The 22,488-nt window shown below is 47.7% G+C and overlaps 2 protein-coding genes across 4 annotated transcripts in view; one reads left to right on the forward strand and one right to left on the reverse strand.

Annotated features, from left to right (window-relative positions):
• The window catches only part of SMC6 (structural maintenance of chromosomes 6), a 70,512-nt gene extending 65,312 nt beyond the window's left edge, over positions 1 to 5,200 (reverse strand). Inside the window, exon 1 of one of the 2 annotated variants that reach the window (XM_083178578.1) lies at positions 5,078 to 5,200. The gene's annotated coding sequence lies outside the window, so the exon portion shown is untranslated. Of the gene's footprint in view, positions 1 to 5,017 lie in introns of both variants that reach the window. The other variant, XM_083178577.1, reaches the window with a different exon arrangement.
• A 33-nt stretch (positions 5,201 to 5,233) lies between these two features.
• The window catches only part of GEN1 (GEN1 structure-specific endonuclease), a 60,240-nt gene continuing 42,985 nt past the window's right edge, over positions 5,234 to 22,488 (forward strand). The window contains exons 1-4 of one of the 2 annotated variants that reach the window (XM_083178579.1): positions 5,247 to 5,653; positions 10,915 to 11,104; positions 11,858 to 12,044; positions 19,498 to 19,674. In XM_083178579.1, the coding sequence (XP_083034705.1) occupies positions 10,944 to 11,104; positions 11,858 to 12,044; positions 19,498 to 19,674 (525 nt within the window). In that variant the 5' untranslated portion in view covers positions 5,247 to 5,653; positions 10,915 to 10,943. Of the gene's footprint in view, positions 5,654 to 10,914; positions 11,105 to 11,857; positions 12,045 to 19,497; positions 19,675 to 22,488 lie in introns of both variants that reach the window. The other variant, XM_083178580.1, reaches the window with a different exon arrangement.

A 22,488-nucleotide genomic window follows, 5' to 3' on the forward strand; every position in this document is an offset into this window, starting at 1 on the left:
AGATGCACTAAACAAAAATGTGGTAAAAACCCTGTTTTCCACATTTTCATATGCAGTATGCTGCACCAAAAATGTGTTACACTGTTCGTCAAGCTTCGGGCCGGCAAGCCCTAGTACAGTGGTCAGGGGACTCGGTCCTCATTACCCCACGCAGTGCATGTTTTCCAGGTCTCCTCACAGAATCACAAGTGAAATAATTAACTCCACCTGCGGACCTTATAAAATGTGTCTGTGAGTAATTAGTACACCTGTGCACCTGCTGGGTTACCAGCAAAACATGCACTGTGAGGGCCGAGTTCCCTGACCACTGCCCTAGTGGATGGTAGGGCATGAAATACCGCCTGTCGGCACAGAAAAAAAAATGAAAAACCCATGTTGACCATTTCACTGTCGATCTTCCCAAAGTCGACGGTACTTGTTTCCTAGCACGGGTCCCATTGCATAACTTAAGTTAAGGTATGCGATGGGACCCGACCGACCGATTTCGGGCTTTTTTACTGCTTTCCCGACAATTGTAAAATCGGGTCCATCGCATGCCATTATAATGGCATACAATGCGACCAATGCGATGGACCCCATTTTACATAGAAAACAATGTTAAATGGCCCACCATACATGATTTTTCATTGTATACAAACCCTGATGTGTAATTGGTATGTCAAATGCCCCCCACGATGAACGCCAACCCGAAGCGTGGCGAGCGCAGCGAGCCCGCGAGGGGCGGCGGTACGCGTCCTACGACCTTTTCATACCCCCACTATCCACGTCGGCGTGGAGTTGATTTTATATAGTGGGGTGGCGTTAACAATGGGGGGGCATTTGACCCATCAGGGTGGGTAAACAATGAAAATTGGGGTCTGGGGGGCATTTAACATTGGGTCCAATGTAAAATCGGGTCGGTCGCGTCGCATTGCATGCGATTTGGTCAAATGCGATAGACCCGATTTTTCCGACCAGATGGCTTACAATTAAAATCGGTGGCGCCATGCCAGGAAACCAGTTGACCTAATGCTTGTCAGCCTTCAGTGGCCAACCCTATGTGTGTCAAGCTAATGACCGTATACCTTGGTTACATGTACTGTACACTGCGTATCCCCCCCCTGGTTACATGTACTGTACACTGCGTATCCCCCCGTGGTTACATGTACTGTACACTGCGTATCCCCCCTCCGTGGTTACATGTATTGTACACTGCGTATCCCCCCTCCGTGGTTACATGTACTGTACACTGCGTATCCCCCCGTAGTTACATGTACTGTACACTGCGTATCCCCCCCGTGGTTACATGTACTGTACACTGCGTATCCCCCCCGTGGTTACATGTACTGTACACTGCGTATCCCCCCCGTGGTTACATGTACTGTACACTGCGTATCCCCCCCGTGGTTACATGTACTGTACACTGCGTATCCCCCCTCCGTGGTTACATGTACTGTACACTGCGTATCCCCCCTCCGTGGTTACATGTACTGTACACTGTGTATCCCCCCTCCGTGGTTACATGTACTGTACACTGCGTATCCCCCCCGTGGTTACATGTACTGTACACTGCGTATCCCCCCCTGGTTACATGTACTGTACACTGCGTATCCCCCCCGTGGTTACATGTACTGTACACTGCGTATCCCCCCCTGGTTACATGTACTGTACACTGCGTATCCCCCCTGGTTACATGTACTGTACACTGCGTATCCCCCCCGTAGTTACATGTACTGTACACTGCGTATCCCCCCGTGGTTACATGTACTGTACACTGCGTATCCCCCCGTGGTTACATGTACTGTACACTGCGTATTCCCCCTCCGTGGTTACATGTACTGTACACTGCGTATCCCCCCTCCGTGGTTACATGTACTGTACACTGCGTATCCCCCCTCCGTGGTTACATGTACTGTACACTGCGTATCCCCCCCTGGTTACATGTACTGTACACTGCGTATCCCCCCCTGGTTACATGTACTGTACACTGCGTATCCCCCCCGTGGTTACATGTACTGTACACTGCGTATCCCCCCTCCGTGGTTACATGTACTGTACACTGCGTATCCCCCCTCCGTGGTTACATGTACTGTACACTGCGTATCCCCCCTCCGTGGTTACATGTATTGTACACTGCGTATCCCCCCTCCGTGGTTACATGTACTGTACACTGCATATTGCCCCCTCCGTGGTTACATGTACTGTACACTGCGTATCCCCCCGTGGTTACATGTATTGTACACTGCGTATCCCCCCATGGTTACATGTACTGTACACTGCGTATTCCCCCTGTGGTTACATGTACTGTACACTGCGTATCCCCCCTGTGGTTACATGTACTGTACACTGCGTATCCCCCCTGTGGTTACATGTACTGTACACTGCGTATCCCCCCTGTGGTTACATGTACTGTACACTGCGTATCCCCCCTGTGGTTACATGTACTGTACACTGCGTATCCCCCCTGTGGTTACATGTACTGTACACTGCGTATCCCCCCATGTGGTTACATGTACTGTACACTGCGTATCCCCCCTGTGGTTACATGTACTGTACACTGCGTATCCCCCCCGTGGTTACATGTACTGTACACTGCGTATCCCCCCCTGTGGTTACATGTACTGTACACTGCGTATCCCCCCTGGTTACATGTACTGTACACTGCGTATCCCCCCTGTGGTTACATGTACTGTACACTGCGTATCCCCCCGTGGTTACATGTACTGTACACTGCGTATCCCCCCGTGGTTACATGTACTGTACACTGCGTATCCCCCCCCCCCCGGTTACATATACTGTATACTATGTATCCCTCCCTGGTTACATGTACTGTACACTGCGTATCTCCCCCCCCTGGTTACATGTACTGTACACTGCATATCCCCCCCTTTACATGTACTGTACACTGCATACCCCCCCCCCCCCCCACACACACACACACACACACACACACACACACGTTACATGTACTTTAGACTGTGTACCCCCCCCCAGTTACGGGTCACCACTGGGACGACCAAATTAAGGTCTACATACATCGGGTCAACACATGAAAAAGATCGACAAGCGTAAGTTCAACAGGGTCAAAAGGTCAACATGGGTTTTCACATTTTTGTCCCGAATGACGACATGGACACCAAAAAAAGTGTAAAGCTGGCCATACATCAGAAAGATCGATCTTAAGATCAATTGCGCTCATGATTGTGTACAATTTCCCTTGAAATCCCCGGCAGTCCTTGGTGGTTTTTGGACACACAATCTACACACAATCCATCTTACAATCAGTCATACAATCCATCTGCTGTATGACTGTGTATGTAAGATGTGCACACAATCTGCATACAATCCATCTTACAATCAATTGAGATTGTATGATTGGGTACAATATCTTTCTGATGTATGGCCACCTTAACACTGCTCATCAAGCTTCGGGCCCGGCATGCCCTAGTACAGTGGTCAGGGGACTCGGTCCTCATTACCCCACGCAGCGCATGTTTTGCAGGTCTCCTCACAGAATCACAAGTGAAATAATTAACTCCACCTGCGGACCTCATAAAATGTGTCTGTGAGTAATTAGTACACCTGTGCACCTGCTGGGTTACCAGCAAAACATGCACTGTGAGGGCCGAGTTCCCTGACCACTGCCCTAGTGGATGGTAGGGCATGAAATACCGCCTGTCGGCACAGAAAAAAAAATGAAAAACCCATGTTTCACTGTCGATCTTCCCAAAGTCGACGGTACTTGTTTCCTAGCACGGGTCCCATTGCATAACTTAAGTTAAGGTATGCGATGGGACCCGACCAACCCGATTTCGGGTTTTTTTACTGCTTGCCCGACAATTGTAAAATCGGGTCCATCGCATGCCATTATAATGGCATACAATGCGACCAATGCGATGGACCCCATTTTACATAGAAAACAATGTTAAATGGCCCACCATACATGATTTTTCATTGTATACCCACCCTGATGTGTAATTGGTATGTCAAATGCCCCCCACGATGAACGCCAACCCGAAGCGTGGCGAGCGCAGCGAGCCCGCGAGGGGTGGCGGTACACGTCCGACGACCTTTTCATACCCCCACTATCCACGTCGGCGTGGAGAGCGCAGCGAGCCCGAAGCGTGGCGAGCGCAGCGAGGGGACGCGTAATACCTGTGAAGTTATGCGCGTGCGCTCGCCACGCTTCGGGCTCGCCACACTATATAGAATCATCTCCACGCCGACGTGTATAGTGGGGGTATGAAAAGGTCGTAGGACGCGTACCGCTGCGGTCGCCACGCTTCGGGTTGGTGTTCATCGTGGGGTGGTGTTAACAATGGGGGGGGGGGGGGGGGCATTTGATCCATCAGGGTGGGTAAACAATGAAAATTGGGGTCTGGGGGGCATTTAACATTGGGTCCCCCCCTGGTTACATGTACTGTACACTGCATACCCCCCCCCCCCCCTGGTTACATGTACTGTACACTGCATACCCCCCCCTGGTTACATGTACTGTACACTGCGTATCCCCCCCGGTTACATGTACTGTACACTGCGTATCCCCCCTGGTTACATGTACTGTACACTTCGTATCCCCCCCCTGGTTACATGTACTGTACACTGCGTATCCCCCCTGGTTACATGTACTGTACACTGCGTATCCCCCCTGGTTACATGTACAGTACACTGCGTATCCCACCCTGGTTACATGTACTGTACACTGCGTATCCCCCCCATGGTTACATATACTGTACACTGCGTATCCCCCCTGGTTACATGTACTGTACACTGCGTATCCCCCCTGGTTACATGTACTGTACACTTCGTATCCCCCCCCCTGTTACATGTACTGTACACTGCATATCCCCCCTGGTTACATGTACTGTACACTGAGTATCCCCCCCTGGTTACATGTACTGTACACTGCGTATCCCCCCCCTGGTTACATGTACTGTACACTGCGTATCCCCCCCCCTGGCTACATGTACTGTACACTGCGTATCCCCCCTGGTTACATGTACTGTACACACACATATCGGGAGCAGTGTGCTCTCACCTAGTCGGGGCTACCGGCAGACCTTGTCACTCCCGAACCCCTCTGTCCGTTACTGCGTACCTCGCACTCACCCACCGGCCACCGGACGGCGCAGCAACACGCAACAGCTCCAGGCAGGGCGCGCGCTCCCCAATTCCCCGCCCCCTGTCCGGCCATCGCTGGCCCCGCCCCCACTGGTTTCCCGGTGGTACTGTGTGTGAATATGCGCCTACCGGACACTAGAGCACCAACTGCGCTCACAGAGTATGGTCTCCGGGGCAGGAGATGTGCTGGTGGGGTATTACAGAGTTACTGTACAAAGTAACATAACACGAGTGTGGGCAGATGCAGCTAGAGCCGCTCAATGCCTCCTTGCACACTCACAGTGCACTTCATTAACACCGACAGCCAATCCGACTGCAACACTGCCATTCCATAGAGCGGTTTCACATTCCGTCACATCCATGTCACATGACTGCTCCCGGAAGCGGCATGCTGACAGCCTGTCTGGCTCCTGCTCCTGTTCAAATGAAGGGCGGGAATTGCTGCTGCTGGAGTCTTTACTGGGATAATATTATCTATGGGAAAAGGGAGGACAATGGCATCAGCCTGTAGCATGGATTGTTCGGATTATTAATACAGATCTGTTCTTTAAAGGTGAGCTCTCTGTGTAGATGAGTGAGGTTTGGGAGAAGTTTCATTATAAAAAAAGAAAACCTTAATACCTATGACAACTATCATCTGATGTATTGTACAATATGGCTTCAAAATCTATCTATAGGTGCTCATATTCTTTATTGTAACCTCCCAGTGCTGCTCACTCAAGTTTGCTTTGTATTTAGCAATGACGATATGTTTGCATGTTTATGTATGTGTTTATTTATGATGTTTCTAAAGCTGGTCATACACCAGTGCAATCTAGGCCCTTTTAACCCGATTCCAAGGCATCGGGCTGAGAAATCAGGTGTAAAGTGTCAAATCGTATGTGTATAAACTCTGCACAGGACCACACATCGGATCAGAGCAGCAGATCACTAAAGGTCCATACACAATGGGCAACTATGCCCAGCATGTATGGACAGCGATGATGACACTTACCGCTGCGGGGTTAAGCCGCTCAGTGCACACTGAGCGGATTTCCCCCTGACCGGCGCCATCGGAGGGGGGAGGACGGCTTTGTATAGCGCAGCACTATGCGGAGCTGTCCTCAAAGCCGCTCATCTGCTGGTATTACCAGCAGATGAGTGTCTTTCCCGGCGATGTTGCGAGAGTGCGCAGCAGCCCTCACCGCTTATCACCGGGCCATACACACTGGGCTACCGCTGCTTTCAGTTCAAAGTTGCCCAGTGTGTATGGGCCTTAAGGCTTCGTTAAAGATTTATAGGATCCCACAACCATGACTGGGATTGCGTATGATACATCATATGCAAAAGGACCACATATGGTGTATTCTATGCGATCCTGTCGCCCAGGAAACAGCCGGAGAGATCAAGGGAAATCGTGTGCGTCATCTAGCCTCCGAGAAGTCGCATAAGCGTATGGGGACTTTAAGTCGTTATTTTCTATCTGGGTAATGTTTCCCTTTCATTTTTTTTATTCTGTTTTACATTTTCCAATTAAAGGATATAAAATTGTACACAATGTAAAATAATAGTGATCAGGTAAAGGAACGTATTTGTCAATCTGTAGAAATACATTCAGGTTGGGGAATTTAAATACAAAAATCCTCAGAAAACTTTAGGTTTTTATTTTACTTTTTAATGCTTTTTCCACAAAAAAGGCTTGATAAGTACAGATGTAACAGAGTGGCGGAAAAAGTACATAAATTTTTTTTTATTATAATTGACCAGGATGTACAGTTTTACCTATATAGGTGTGGGGTCAGGGATGGGCTGGCGGCAGGAGAAAGGTCAAAAGTTGTTTGTCCGGTTAGCATTACTGAGGTCATGGGTTTGATTCCCACTACAGCTGTTAATGTGTGGAGTTTGTATATTCTCCCCGTACTTGTATGGGTTTCCTCTCACAATCCAAAAATATACTGATCGGTTAATTTACTCCATCAGAAACAACCCTAGTGTGTGTGTGTGTGTGTGTGTGTGTGTGTGTGTGTGTGTGTGTGTGTGTGTGTGTGCACCTACATCTGTTTAAGGTAGACTAGATAGACCAAGTGGTTCTTATATGCCATCAAATTCTATATTCTTGCAGAACCTCCGCCAATAGTTCTTAGTGTGTTTACACGCCGGGCGATTTTAGCCTTATTTCTAAGTGGTTCTTATATGCCATCAAATTCTATATTCTTGCAGAACCTCCGCCAATAGTTCTTAGTGTGTTTACACGCCGGGCGATTTTAGCCTTATTTCTAAGCTATCGTCTAGATTACTTCAAAATGAATGTGTGTGCCCCCAGCAATGCATCGCCATAGCACACTCAGATCTTGACCAAATGTAGTCAGGATCTAGTCATATTGCATATGAGGTCTTGGTCTTGGTTCATCGTTGACCCTGCATTGAAATCCCCAAGGGTCAGCCATCTTTGGTGCTCCAGAACAAGTCCAGCAACAATATCTGAATTTTCTTGCAGAAATATCTTTCCATCTCCAGGGGGACGGTAATTGAGAAGTACTCTGAAACTAGTAGCCGGCTTCCTGCATTAGCCGCGAGCATCGCTGTTTGGGGGAATCCTCGCTGTCCTCTGACAGCGAGCATGGCTGAATGCGGTAATCTTGCGTTGAATTCTCGCGAGACGCCGAGTCTTTAAAGGCTTTGTGTCCTGAGAATTCGGCGCCATTTCCTCACACACTTCCACAAGCTGCGCACAGCTCTGCAGTGCTGGGGTCTGGCCGTGCTGTGCAGAGGGGTGTTGTGGTGTGCAGGGGTTTGTGCTGGGTTATTGTACTGGTCATGTGTTAGGCAGGCTGTCAGTCAGTATAGTGGGGTACAGTACACCGGCAGGCTGTCAGTCAGCTTTTCATTTTATTTTTCATTGTGGTGTGCTGCACTGCAATCCAATACACCATAAACTACTGTCAGAACAAGTTCCGTGTGTGATTGTTCTGCCTTCAAGCAGTGTTATACAAGCCCTGTCCATATACGAAAAAAAAAAATTTTTGGCTTTTCTTTATTTTTTTTTGTGTTTACTGCACCCCAATAGTATACACCATAAGTTCTAGAGATGTGCGGGCTCTGATTTCCCAGATCCGAGCCCGCACGAACGTCATCGATCCGAGCAGCGCTCAGAGCTTCCCACCTCACTCGGATCCGGGCACACGGTCAAAACGTCATCGCCCGGCGTCAAATTCTCGCGGGAACACGGAATCCCTTCAATTCCGCCTCCCCTCGCCGCCATCTTCACTCCAGTCTAGGAGCATGGTGGGATAGGATGTGCTGCTGTGTACTGTCTCTGCTGGGGCCTCGTGTGCTGCTGTGTACTGTGTCTCTCTTCTCTGCTCAGTGGGATCATCACCATTGCAAGGGGTGCCGGACGGCTCCCCGACAGTCAGTACTCCGACGTCGGAATCGACTGCTCCCTCGTGGAAGTCCACTACCCCCATAGAGGGAGAATAAAATAGGTGGCTAGCTCAGCTCGCCACCGTGCCGCAGCGTGGCGAGCCCGCAAGGGGCTTAATTGTGCTCCCCCCCCCCGCTGTGCAGTCGGGATTCTGACGTCTGAGTAATGACTGTCGGTCAATTATACCACACCCATTGCAAGGACGACTGCTGTGTACTGTCTCTCCTCCTTTGTGCTGGGGCCTGCCTCTGCTGTATAGTCCACTGGTGCTGCTAGTGCCTGACCTGCACTGCCTAGTGGCTGCCAGTACCTATCTACCTACTGCAGTATATAATTCCAGTCTGATGGTGCCCTGCCAATCAGTACCTATTGCAGTATATAATTTCAGTGTGCTTTCTGCTGTTGCCACTGGCTACCAAGTACCTATCGCAGTATATAATTCCAGGCTGCTATTACCCCTGGCTACCAGTACCTATCGCAGTATATAAATCCACACCTGTGGCTTCAAGGAAACAGCTGCCATTTCCCCAACAACCCACTGGCGGGGATGCAGGATGGGCAGGAGGGAGTTTGGATCGCTGGTCCACACTAAAGGACCTTGCAACGATTGCTGACGTGTCTACTGTCGCTGCATTGGATGCTGTCACCATTAAAAAAATGGTGGAGGATTACTTTGATGACAGCATCCAAGTAGACATGTCAGACAGTCCATACCTGTACTGGCAGGAAAAAAAGGCAGTTTGGAGGCCCCTGTACAAACTGACTCTATTGTATCTTAGTTGTCCCCCGCCAGTGTGTACTCCAAAAGAGTTTTTAGTGCAGCAGGGAACCTGATCTGTGAGCAGCGAAGGAGGTTGCTTCCACAAAATGTGGAGATGTTCATAAAAATGAATTCTCAATTCTTCAATGAAAACCAGCAATTGCCACCAGAGATTATAGAGGGACCTGTGATTGTGGAGTCCAGCGGGGATGAATTGATAATCTGTGACGACATCTTGTCTCTGTAGAGTCAGTTTATACAGGAGGAGATGAATTGCTTTTTTTGTGTGGGGGCCCAAACAAACCAATCATTTCAGCCACAGTTTTGTAGGCCCTGTCACTGAAATGATTGGTTTGTTAACTTGTGCATGTCCTATTTCCGCAACATAAGGTTGGATGGGAGGGCCCAAGGACAATTCCAACTTACACACCTTTTTTTGACCATTATGTGCTTTGGGGATGCAGTTAATTTGCCGACGGTCGGGATCCCGGCGGTCGGAATCCCGACTGCCGAAATCCCGAAACTTTCTCCCTCCGTTGGTGTCCACGACACCTATAGAGGGAGAATAAAATAGCGTGCCGAGCGTAGCGAGGCACCGGGCCCGCTGCGTGGCGAGCGCAGCGAGCCCGCAAGGGGGGGGGGCGATCCATGTCCCCCGCTTGTCGGGATTTCGGCAGTCGGGATTCCAGTGTCGGGATTCCGACCGCCGGGATCCCGACCGCCGGCAAATCGTATCGGATCCGTGCTTTGTGGGGACTAGTTTTTAAAACTGCCAACCTGTCTGCCGCTGCAGTGCCACTCCTAGATGATCCACGTGTTTGTTCCGCTTACTTGTATGGCTTAGCATAGTTATTCAGCTAACTTGGTACAACCTTTTGGCGTAAAAACAATATTGTGAGGTGTTCAGAATAGACTGGAAATGAGTGGAAATTAATATTATTGAGGTTAATAATAGCGTAGGAGCAGAAAAAAAAATCTGCAAATTTTAGCAGTTTTTATGCTTTAAAAAAAAATAAAAAATCAGAACCCAAAACGTTGAGGGGGTGTTTTGGCAAAACCCAAAACCTTAAGGTAATCAGAATTTAAAACTCAAAAAGTGGCCAGTGCACATCCCTAATAAGTTCCGTGTGTGATTGATCTGCCTCCATTATACAAGCTGCACATTACAACAACAAAAAAAACAGTAAACATTTTTTAAAAAATTATCTTTATTGTTTGTGTACTGCACCCTTCTTATACTGTCAGAAGTTCTGTGTGTGATTGTTCTGCCTCCACGCAGTGTTATACAAGCTGCGCATAAAAAAATAAAAACAAAAAATAATTTTGGGCCAAGTTCTCGCCCCGATCCGTCAGGAACAGGGGAAATTGGCCCAAATTCCTGTAGTGTATTGGGGCCTTTAGTGTTCATTCTAGCACCCTGCACCTTTCAAAGATTGGAGGTAGCAGCAGATAGGGGGTGGGGTGGAGAGTTTGTGAGCTAGAAACTGTCACAGCTCAAAGTGCAAGTATCTTCACAGGCTTTTAACTAGTTCTACATAAAAGGCCCATACTGTACAATACAATCCCATTGTGTGTATTTTGACAGGAAAGTAGCGTATATACCTGGATAGTATAATGATGTAATTGTATGGAGATGTTCATGTGTTTGCAGCTGTGGTCCTTGGATGTGGATGTGACATAATGGGGGTCCATGAACTGTGGCCCATCCTGGAGCCAGTAAAGCGGCACGTCCCACTGCAAAGTCTTGGCGGGAAGACCCTCGCTGTGGATCTGAGTATATGGGTGTGTGAGGCGCAATCTGTCAAACAGATGGTTGGAGTCGTTGCCAAACCTCATCTCAGGTACCAAGCTCAGTAATAAGACTGCATTACTGCTTTTCTGTGGAGGGGGGTGAGCAGAAAGACCATTTTATATTTCTATGCTACGTAGTTCATATATACAGACACTACTTCATGTTATTCGTGTCCGGTGTATGGGCCAAATGCACTAAGCTTCAAAAGTGATAAAATGGAGAGTGATCAACAGCCAGCCAATCAGCTCCTGCCTGACATTTCTCAAACACAGTCTGTGACATGGCAGGTAGGAGCTGATTGGCTGGCTGTTAATCACTCTCCATTTTATCACTTTTGAAGCTTAGATTGAAGAACTACCTTGGAAAACACCCCACACACACACCCCACACACATGGTTCTGGGGCTTTGCCCAATCTGTGACACAGAACCCCCAGATCAATAATGTTCACCATGTATAATTATGGGGGGGGTGATGACACTCACAAGTCACAATTACTTGCTTGTGATTGGTTCTCCCATCCACACCCACATTTCCCTCCATTGTTCGGATATAAGTGATATGGGGGTACCCTGCATTTCGTAGCTCTGACTTGAGCCTGATGGCATGTTAAAACAACTGGTAATGCGGAGGGGATGGCGCCTGGCAGCGAGTTCTGTTGCGCTTTACAATGGAAACGGTGATAAAACAAACTTTGTCGTTACAGACAGTCAAAAATTATAGGAGGGCCCTGCTCACAAGCTTACAGTGTATGAGGATTGCATGTGTATTTTAATTCAGGTATTATTATGTGTCTTGTGAAGGAATCTTTTTTTCCGGGTCTCCTCACTGAGTCTGATGGACGTAAAGCTGGTCTTCGTTACTGAGGGAGAAGCCCCGAAGGTCAAAGCGGACACAATGAACAAGAGGAATGAGATGAGGTACGGTGCCTCTAATAAGCCAGCACCAGCCAGGCCCGGACGCTCCTACTTCAAGTCTGTTTTGAAAGAGGTATGTTGATAAGGTGCTGTGCCAACCATACAGTCATGATGGTACATTTTCTAAGATAGGACTTCCATGGTAGTTGGGATGTTGCCAATAGCAACAGAGTCTACTTATTTATTTTGCTCCTTCTAGAAGATAATAGATCTGATTGGTTGCCCATAGTATCATTCCATTTTTAACAGAACTCCCATCTTACCTCAGTAGTGTTCCTTCTAGGAACAAGGGCAGGCAGGGCACCACTGCACGGGGGTGTCAGTATCAAGGGGGGTGGACCGGGCCCGCTGACGTCACTGTTCTGGGCTGTTTGTGGCTGCCAACGTCACAAAAGGGGCGTGTCCGGGTCACGCCGTGATGAAAAGGGGCGGGCCCGGTCGTCAAGGAAAGGGGCAGGCCAAGCCGCCGTCATCACTGAAGGGGCGGGCCCGGCCACACCAAAGACTCTCCACTGCCGGGGAAGCGCCGGGCACCGCTATATACTGTGGCGCCAGGCTTCCCCGGTACCACCATAAGAGTACGAGGCAGGCTGTTTTAGCGGGGCGCTGCCAGAAGGGCAGGGAGCATATTGCCCTTTAAAGATCGGGCAGGGCGCAGCGCCCCGCTAAAACAGCCTAGCGGGAACACTACTCAGTAAAATAAACACGTTGCTCTTCTTGATGGTTAGGGAATGGTTTTGCGATCCTATGACCGTGTTGGGAAGAGGAGATGCATCTTCTACAACAAGCAGTGTCATACTGTATGCTGCATTTACTTCATGAAAAGACATCGTAAACATTTTAAACATTTTTCTCGGTCCATTAACCCTACAAGGGGAACTGCGCCAATGTCTGCCAAAGATTCTACTTATCTCAGGAAGAGTGAAGCCACCACCGATTTCCAATGGTCACTCAACTGCGTGTGTTTCCTGGACTTTTCACCAGTGATTTCTGAGCGACGGAGAGGTGAGAGTATAGACTGTGGGCACCCAACCTTGACCTGTACCCTGCATACTCTGCACCCGTTATAGATTTAATCCTGCACTGTACTTAGATCACAGCAAACTTGTATATTACCGATACCCAACAACTGGTCAACAATTTTATTCTGGTGGCTTCTTAAGACCTCGAAAACTAGATGGAAATAGGTTAGACAATGCAGTAATACGTCCAGAAGATTATTTTTGGGAAATGCTTTGTTACACATATCATCTGCAGATACTTGTGCACTGTTACCCCAAGAGATCACCACAAGTCTCATGAGACGAGCCCTCAGTATCTCTGCCACTTCACGTTCTTTCCTCATATGCCCATGATATGACCACTGTAATCCATCATGTTAAGGGCGTGCCACATCTACCAGAGCTTCCAAGATGCCCCCATCCCCTTACCCTTCCTTCTCCAAAACACCCCTTCAACACAAGGCACACTTGCTGAGGCATGCCATTGAAGTGGGACCTCTCTGAGGTGCATATAGTAGTGGTCTCACTGGATGTAGGCATAATGTCAATACTTCAATGTTGACATTAAACATGTCGGCGTCTGCAAATACTGGATGGTTAGGGTTAGGCTACCGGAGGAAAGGGCACTAAACGGAAGGTTAGAGTTAGCGATACTTACCACCAGTAGCCCCTCAGATTTCACCGGAAGCCATCAGAACGTCACCGCCAGACTCAGAAGACACAGCTGAAACCACAGTAGCAGGTAAATCACTACTAGAATACTAGGGACATTGGGCGGGATGTTCTAACATCCGCTGCCCTGTATCGCCCCCCCTTCGCCGGCCACCGCATTCTTAATAATCGCATATGCTGTAACATATGCGATTATTAATGCAAGGGACAGCTCTTGCGATAATAACTGTCCTTTGCGATGCGGCTCCGGTGCTGGACTTCCGGGTCTGAGACCCGGGAGTCTGTCTGCGCATGCGGGTCCGGCCGCAGGGCATGCTGGGAGGGATCCTCACACAGCGATGCTGTAAGAAGCCCATAGGCTTCTGCAGGGAATCGCCAGCTTTTGCTGGTGATTCCCTCCACAACGCTGACACTGCGGAGGGGCAACAGCGCAGGGCTTGACGACAATTTTTTTTTTTTTAATCTAGGAGCCAGCATGAAAGTGTAGGAGCCAGACACACTAAAAATAGGGGCAGTGCGCGCCGAAGGCGTGGACATTTTTTTACAATGCAATGCCTATTACACATGTCACACACCCATTACATGTTATTCCACATGCCATAATTCCCATTACACATTCTACAAAACACCGGCATGCCCATTACATATAATACCACATGCTGTAACGCTTAGTACATATAATGTCACATAAGTGCCGCTTACCTACATGCTCATTGCGACAGGTTGCATGCCCTGTTTGCCCAGGGGTGACATGCCCTGTTTGCCCAGGGGTGACATGCCCTGTTTGCCCGGGGTTGCATGCTGGAATCCGTGCTTGTCCAGCAGCAAGAAGCGGTGGGGGCTGAACGCACGGTGCCCCGGAGAGCAGAGGTGCGGCTGCGGGGCCGGGGGAAAGACCCCTGTTATACCCCTTTTCCACTAGAAGAAATAACCCGGTAATCTCCGCGGGGACGCGCTTCTACCCGGGTTTTTCTGCTAGTGGAAATGCTCCCTTTCAAATAACCCGGTTTGGATTCCCCGGCAATCCTACCCAGGTCATGATCAGGGTAGCACCCGGCTTCAAGGGTAGTGGAAACGCTCCCTAACCGGGTTATTTGACTGAGCATGTAAAAATCTTCACTGATTGGTGCTGCTGGGGCGCTGGTGAGTGATGTCATCACTCAGAGCCCCGCAGACTGCGCACATAGCACGGAGGACAGCGTTGTGTGCACATGTGCTGCATGTCTGTCCTGCTGACTTCCCCCTGCTGTATCAGAGGCTGCTCCAGCAGCCACCTTCCTCTCTGCCGCCAGCACCACAGGCTGCCCCAGCGGACACTGCTAATCATCCCGCAGCACAACTTCATTATGGCTGCCAGCAATTGGTCTGATGCTGAAGTGAAGGAGCTGCTGCTCATTAGGGCAGAGGAGGAAATCAAGCGCCAGGTGACTGGTACCGTAAAAGACGCAATCTTGTACAGAAATATTGCCCAGATGCTGGAGTCTAGGGGGATACACCGCTCTCACCAGCAAGTGCTTAACAAATTTAAAGCACTAAAGAGGCAGTTCACCAAGGTCTCTGACCAGAACAGGAAAAAAAGCGGTGCCGCACGTGTCGAGTGGGTCCATTACGATCTATGCTGCAGGGCATTTGGCAACACAGCTCTGATTAATCCTGTGGCACTGTCATCCTCGTTGGCCAGCCAGATGGAGAGTAGCCAGGAGCCACCAATGGAGAGTAGCCAGGAGCCACCTGACACACAGTCCACCATGGCAATGTCACCGTGCTGCCCAACTTCTCCGCTCCTGATTTCGGAAGATGGCGATGAAGAGTGCAGTCTACTTGATAGGTCTGCTTTGTCTGACACCGCACAGTCCATGGTGGAGAAAGGGTTCCGAAACAGCAACGGAGCAAGCGACTGAACATCAAACAACAAAACTGCTTTCAAATAGTAAGTAAAAAAAACATTTATCCCAGTTATCAACGGTATATGTTGCAGAGTGCCGCAAGTGTGCAGGTGGGATAGGGCCGCAAGCACAGGGCTGCGAACACCTCTGCTATTTTATGTTTATAGTGTATTTTTGTTTGTCCCACTTGCAGTTTACAAGGTGCCGCCAAAGAAGAAAAAAGCAAACCGTTCCGATCAAGCAGCGAGAGCTTTCTCTTCAAAAGTAATAGATCAACTGCGTGAAATGGACTCCGACATGCAGGCCAATGAGGATGCTCGTATGGAGAAGTTTTTAGAAAATGAAAGACAGATGCAGCACTCTTTCTTGGATCAATTAAAGGACATGCAGGACAGACAATTGTCCTTCTTGGAACGGATACTTAATCGTGGGTATATGCCACCTCCTCATTATCCAATGTATCCGCCACATGCTTCACAGGCCCCAGCATACCCAGCACACCATGAGTATGCATATGGCCAATACAGTAGAGGGCCAACTCCCTCCGCCCCTAGCACTTGTGTGAGCAACAGCCACATCGAGAGCCTCTACCATATAGAGGCCCCAGTAGCCACGCCCCCAGCACAGCAATTAGCTACCACCCCACCACTGGTGCTAGCCACGCACCCAACACTTCCACTAGCTATGCCTCCAGCACTGCTACCAGTGCCCCACTAAACCCAGAGTATAGTGAGGCAAACACCACTAGCCGTGACAACACGCTGCTGCCAAACCTAGACTCCCCTGAATTTACGGTATATCGTAATTTGTCATAAGAAATACTTGGGTTTGTTTCTTCGAAATTCTTTATTGCATTATTGCAATAACAATGTTGAATACATTTATTGCATTCAGTCGCCTTGTGGGCACAGTTTGGTTAAAGCCTACATCTTGCACTTTTAAAATTTTTTATGGGCACTTGTTTTTTAACATGTTTACGTGCACTTTTTTCATTGTTATGTATGCCAAAGGCTCAGGTGTACGGCAAACATTTTACCTGACTCTGTTTGTTACCCTTTTTTGGCATGTCTTTTCTTGTCAATAGGTTTTTTGGTAAGGAATAAGGCGCTACATCAGATTCCTTACCAAAATACCTATTTGCATTGCTTCTATTGGGGCGAAGAAGGAATAGCCCTCAGGTTTAGACCAGTGGTTCCCAACCCTGGTCCTCAAGTACCCCCAACAGTGCACGTTTTCCAGGTCAACCGGCAGGTGCACTCATTATTCAGGCACATTTGAAAAGATCCACAGGTGGAGCTAATTATAGCACTTGTGATTCTGTGTGGAGACCTGCAAAACGTGCACTGTTGGGGGTACTTGAGGACCAGTGAAGAAGTCCATAAAAAGACCCTCTGAGTCAATCCAATGATAACGTGTATTTATTAGATATAAGTACTTAGAGATATATCATTCAATATCTGGCTTTAGGCCAATATTCAGCTTCCTTATATACATGATAAAAGCTGAGTAATACATTCATTAATAATTGACAAACAAGGAGTAGCTAATTTTACTAAGGGGTGTATACAAGCATAACATAGGGGGAATATAATTAAAACAGGGATGGTCTCTTCATAAATCATTATAGTTCTTCAAGCGTCGACAATTGATTGGTCCAAACATCGATAGTTGAAGGTTCTTTACTCCTTTAAGCAAATAAACACACTGTTAGTATAACCTTCTATCGGTCAGTACGTCCTAGGTCATGACTAAAGGTATCTTTGCTCATATCGTATGATTTTAGCTGAGCTAGAAAAACACCTAAGGTCCATTTGCTTTTCTGATGACACTGCTAAACTATATGTAAAAGTCTGCTTCCATCTTGTTCACTTGAGAGTATTTGATCCACCATAATCTTACTTTATAGATTCTATAACACATATTTTATTTTACTTTATCACCAGGGTTGGGAACCACTGGGTTAAAGCAAGGCAGCATAACACCAGAAAGAAGCACCCAGGACTCTTGTTTGTTACCCTTTTTTGGCATGTCTTTTCTTGTGTTGTGTGAAGAAACTTTTAAAAGTTCCAAATATTTAATATTTTACAGTAAAATATTAAAAATTTTATTTTAAAAGAAATGAGTGTGGTCTCTTCTTCTAATATGGTAATATTTTTAATGGTGGCCCTTTTGGTGTAATGGTGGCCCTATTTTGTGACCTCCCATGGTAAAGCCCTTTAAAAAGGCTTTTTCTTATGTTTATCTATAGGGAAAAAAAGGCCTTACCTGGGTTAAGTGTAAAAGGGGATGATCAGGCAATTTACCAGGTAGCACTGTAGTGGAAATGTGTCTCCTACCCATGTCCCACCCGGGTTCGAACCGGGTACAAATTACCGGGTCCGACCCAGGTTGCTAGTGGAAAAGGGGTATTCGTGGTAGTAGCGCTGTCTCCCTCGCTGATCCACACAGCGGGAGAGTTGGGAGGCGCAGTGGCTCTGCGGGGACTCTGTGCCCGGCGCAGGATGACGCACTGCAAGGAAGGAAGGTCAGAGGTCTCAGCCTCAGGCCGCCCTGCAGTGATTGGATGAGGCAGCGGAGGCGCTGGGGACTTCTATTGACTGCTGTAGGACTCAGGACCAAGTATTTAAAAAATGTGTTCTGCTGCCGCAAACACGGGGAGGGGGGGTGGGGGTCAGGGACCGCGCTGCCACTGGCCTGACAGGACGGGGGAGACAGGTGGTCGGGCTGCCGACGACCAGATTTTGCTTCCTCCCTCCCTGCTAAAAATCTGGTCACCAGGAAGCAGAATCTGGTCGCCGTGGTGACCTGGCGCCCGGTATTTGTTGAGCCCTGCAACAGCCAATACAGAAATGTGGTAAAAACCCAGATACTGTAGCTAGGTTTTTACCGCATTTCTGCTTTAGAGAATCCCGCCCATTGTGTCGACATTTCATCAGTCTCGATAAAATACCACACCCCACAGGACGGCTGGCATTAGTCAGGTAGAGGGTGATGAAAAGTCATGAGGGAATGTTATTCTTCATATGCCTATATGGAGGAGTTCTGATCATTGTTCTACTGAGAAGACAGGGAGCCATGGTTCAGATCATTGTTATACTGAGACGACAGGGAGCCATGGTTCAGATCATTGGTATACTGAGACGACAGGGAGCCATGGTTCAGATCATTGTTCTACTGAGACGACAGGGAGCCATGGTTCAGATCATTGTTCTACTGAGACGACAGGGAGCCATGGTTTAGATCATTGGTATACTGAGACGACAGGGAGCCATGGTTCAGATCATTGGTATACTGAGACGACAGGGAGCCATGGTTCAGATCATTGGTATACTGAGACGACAGGGAGCCATGGTTCAGATCATTGGTATACTGAGACGACAGGGAGCCATGGTTCAGATCATTGGTATACTGAGAAGACAGGGAGCCATGGTTCAGATCATTGGTATACTGAGAAGACAGGGAGCCATGGTTCAGATCATTGGTATACTGAGAATACAGGGAGCCATGGTTCAGATCATTGGTATACTGAGAAGACAGGGAGCCATGGTTCAGATCATTGTTCTACTGAGACGACAGGGAGCCATGGTTCAGATCATTGTTCTACTGAGACGACAGGGAGCCATGGTTCAGATCATTGGTATACTGAGAAGACAGGGAGCCATGGTTCAGATCATTGGTATACTGAGAAGACAGGGAGCCATGGTTCAGATCATTGGTATACTGAGAAGACAGGGAGCCATGGTTTAGATCATTGGTATACTGAGACGACAGGGAGCCATGGTTCAGATCATTGTTATACTGAGAAGACAGGGAGCCATGTTTCAGATCATTGGTATACTGAGACGACGGGGAGCCATGGCTCAGATCATTGTTATACTGAGAAGACCGGGAGCCATGGTTCAGATCAGCTAGTCCGTTATTTATGACTTGATTGATAACCATTCCTCCTTGCTGTGTCTTTGCACAGTGTCTCCGTATGTTGGACAGCATGGGTGTGCCGTGGGTTGAAGCTGCGGGGGAAGCGGAAGCAATGTGCGCTTACCTCAATGCAAATGGCTACGTGGATGGATGTATTACCAACGATGGGGATGTCTTTCTCTATGGAGCACAGACTGTATACAGGAACTTTACTATGAATGTGAAGGTAAGGGGTGTAATATGTGTGTTATTCTATATTATGTAGGACATTCCAAGATGAGATTGCTGGTGCTAAATGGGGCAGAGGTGCTAAGCTTTAGAGAGTGATAAATGGAAAGTGATAAACTTCCAACCACTCTGCTCCTAACTGTCACTTTTCAAGCACTGCCTGTAACGTGGCAGGTAGGAGCTGATTGGCTGGTACTTTATCTCTCATTACCTAATCACTCTCCAAGGCTTAGTACATCTGCCCCAATGTGTGAAGCAGTGGTTCCCAAATGAGGTCTTACAGCGGTGGTTCCCAAATGAGGTCTTACAGCAGTGGTTCCCAAATGAGGTCTTACAGCGGTGGTTCCCAAATGAGGTCTTACAGCAGTGGTTTCCAAAGGCAGTCCTTGAGGCACCCCAACTTTCCAGGTTTCAGGGACAGAACTGTTTTGCAAAGATAATATTATCTACCTGTTGGAGGTATTGTCACCTGTTCCTCAGCATGGCTATCCTTAATCTAGACTGTTGGGGTGCCTTGAGGACTGTGTTTAGGAACGCCTGTCTTACAGGGTTTCTGCACATATTCACAGCACTCCAGGAATGAAGGGACCCACAGCTGGGTGTAGCTGCCTCCTTCATTAATTGTCTGCTTCATAGAAGGACTAATAATAGATATTACATAATACATTGTAAAGTTTTTGGGTTTTTTTATTTGTTTTTTTCAAATGAAGTGAAGAACCCAAGCCACACAGTCACTACCAACTGGAAAGCTGCCCACAGGTGGGGGATGTGGTTGGCATGTCGACATGGTCGGCACATACAATAGCTCAACATGGGAAATGTCGACATGAATTGAAAAAAAAAAAGGAAACCGGTGGGGGTTTTTTCCCATGCGTTACTATCCAAGTGGACATAGAGGGAGAATATAATAGTGTGCCGTTCGTAGCAAGGCACCGTGCCCGGACCATGGCGGGTCATGTGAGGGGACTCTGTACATTATGTGGTGCCCATGTCGATGTAGTTCTACACAGACACAAAAAGTGAAAAATACATGTCGAACTTTTCCATGTTGATCTATTGCTTGTGTTGACCTTTCAAGCTTGACTACCTACGCCATGTCAAACTTTTTTTAATGTGTCAACCTATAGTGGTTGACCGAATGACGTTCAACCGCCTTCTAGTCGACCCTATGACTCCTAATGACAGGTGGAGGGCGGTTGTCGCAATAATAATACTATGGCATCAGATAGTTTTGCAGCATCACTGCGATATGAGCCCCAGTCTCCCCATATTGTGTTTGAAGAGGAATGTACTACTGTGCAAACTACAATCTTCCTGTTCTTCCTTGACGCTTCATGCCCTATCCCAAGATGGCTGCCAAAATTTGTACTGAGCACATTCAGAGCCACCTGACACTGTTCATAGTTTGTCATCTGCTGGAGAATTCTTAGGGAACTTTGCAAAATCAACACCTGTACACAGCTCCTTTCCAACAACCGGCTGCAACATAAGTGTATATAGACATCCTGATGGCTTAGTTTTGCATCTACTCTCGTATCATGCTGTGAAGGGGCAAAAGTATCTAGAATTGAGAATATATCTCATATCTTATGCCTATTTTCAGTAAGCAAAGCTTATGCTGGGTACACACCAGGACGACTAGGGCCCGATCCCCACAATCTAGATCCAATTCCGATCAATTGGATGTAGATTGTGTGCTGATTGGGCCCTTTTCTGACCTGGTGTGGACCGATACCGATCCGATGCGCGGTCCCGCGGGTCGGTCGTTATTGAGATCCTACCTGCTGCAGGTAGGATCTCAATGACGACCATACAGCCGGGTGCGGGTCGCCATCGGATCGGACCCGCTCACGGTGCACATCGTGAGCGGGTCGTGCCCCCCCGCATCATCGTGAGCGGGTCGGACGAGACACTGACGACCCGCTCACGATGTGCATCGTGAGCGGGTCGTCCTGGTGTGTACCCCGCATTAGACCTGGGATAGCCAAATCCAGTCCTTGAGAGCTACCAACAGTTAATGTTTTCCAGATCTCCTCACAGAATCACAAGTGAGCTAATTAGCTCCAACTGTGGATCTTTTAAAATGTGTTAGTGAGTAATGAGTGCATCTGTGCAGCAGCTAGGTTGTCTGGAAAATGTGAACTGTTGGTAGCTCTCGAGGACTGGCATTGGCTACCACTGGCTTAGACCGTGAGTTACGATAGTGCATAACCATACAACTATTGAACAGTTTTATGCATGAAGCACTTTGATGCTATTTATTTTGTGTTCTGTACGCTTGCTGTAGACCGTTCATCATTAAAAGGCCATCTCTCTCATTTTCTGCAGCAAATTATTTATGATTGTTTAATTAATTTGAGAGTCACCCACATAATTAACAATTAGCAAAAAATCATTTGTTCAAGTGTGGCGTGAACTACGGAACAAGGATTTTGTTTTATTTACTGGAAAATTTGAGTAAAATTCTGTTCCGCAGAATAAATCTAAAATCATATTGGGATAAAAATTGAAGAGGCTTTTAGTCCGCAGTAATGCAGAAGGAATTACCATAACAATTCCTTTCCGCTTGTGTGGGGTTATTAATCTTGCAGTGCCTTTATCTTTTTAATACTGTCGTTTCTGCTTTCTCTTTTTAAATATATTTTTGTTTCACCTTTTGCGCTGGTCACAGATGGTGTTTTTTTTTTTTTTAAATAAAAATGATGACTAAAAGACATTGATCAAATAAGACAACACTGCAGCAATAAGCGTTTAATGTTAAAGTTATTTCATCCATATACACTAGATGGCGCCACGGGTTCACTCAGAAAAA

The sequence above is a fragment of the Crinia signifera genome, chromosome 3 (genome assembly GCF_055691185.1).
Source record: "Crinia signifera chromosome 3, ASM5569118v1, whole genome shotgun sequence".
Classification (NCBI taxonomy): Eukaryota; Metazoa; Chordata; class Amphibia; order Anura; family Myobatrachidae; genus Crinia; species Crinia signifera.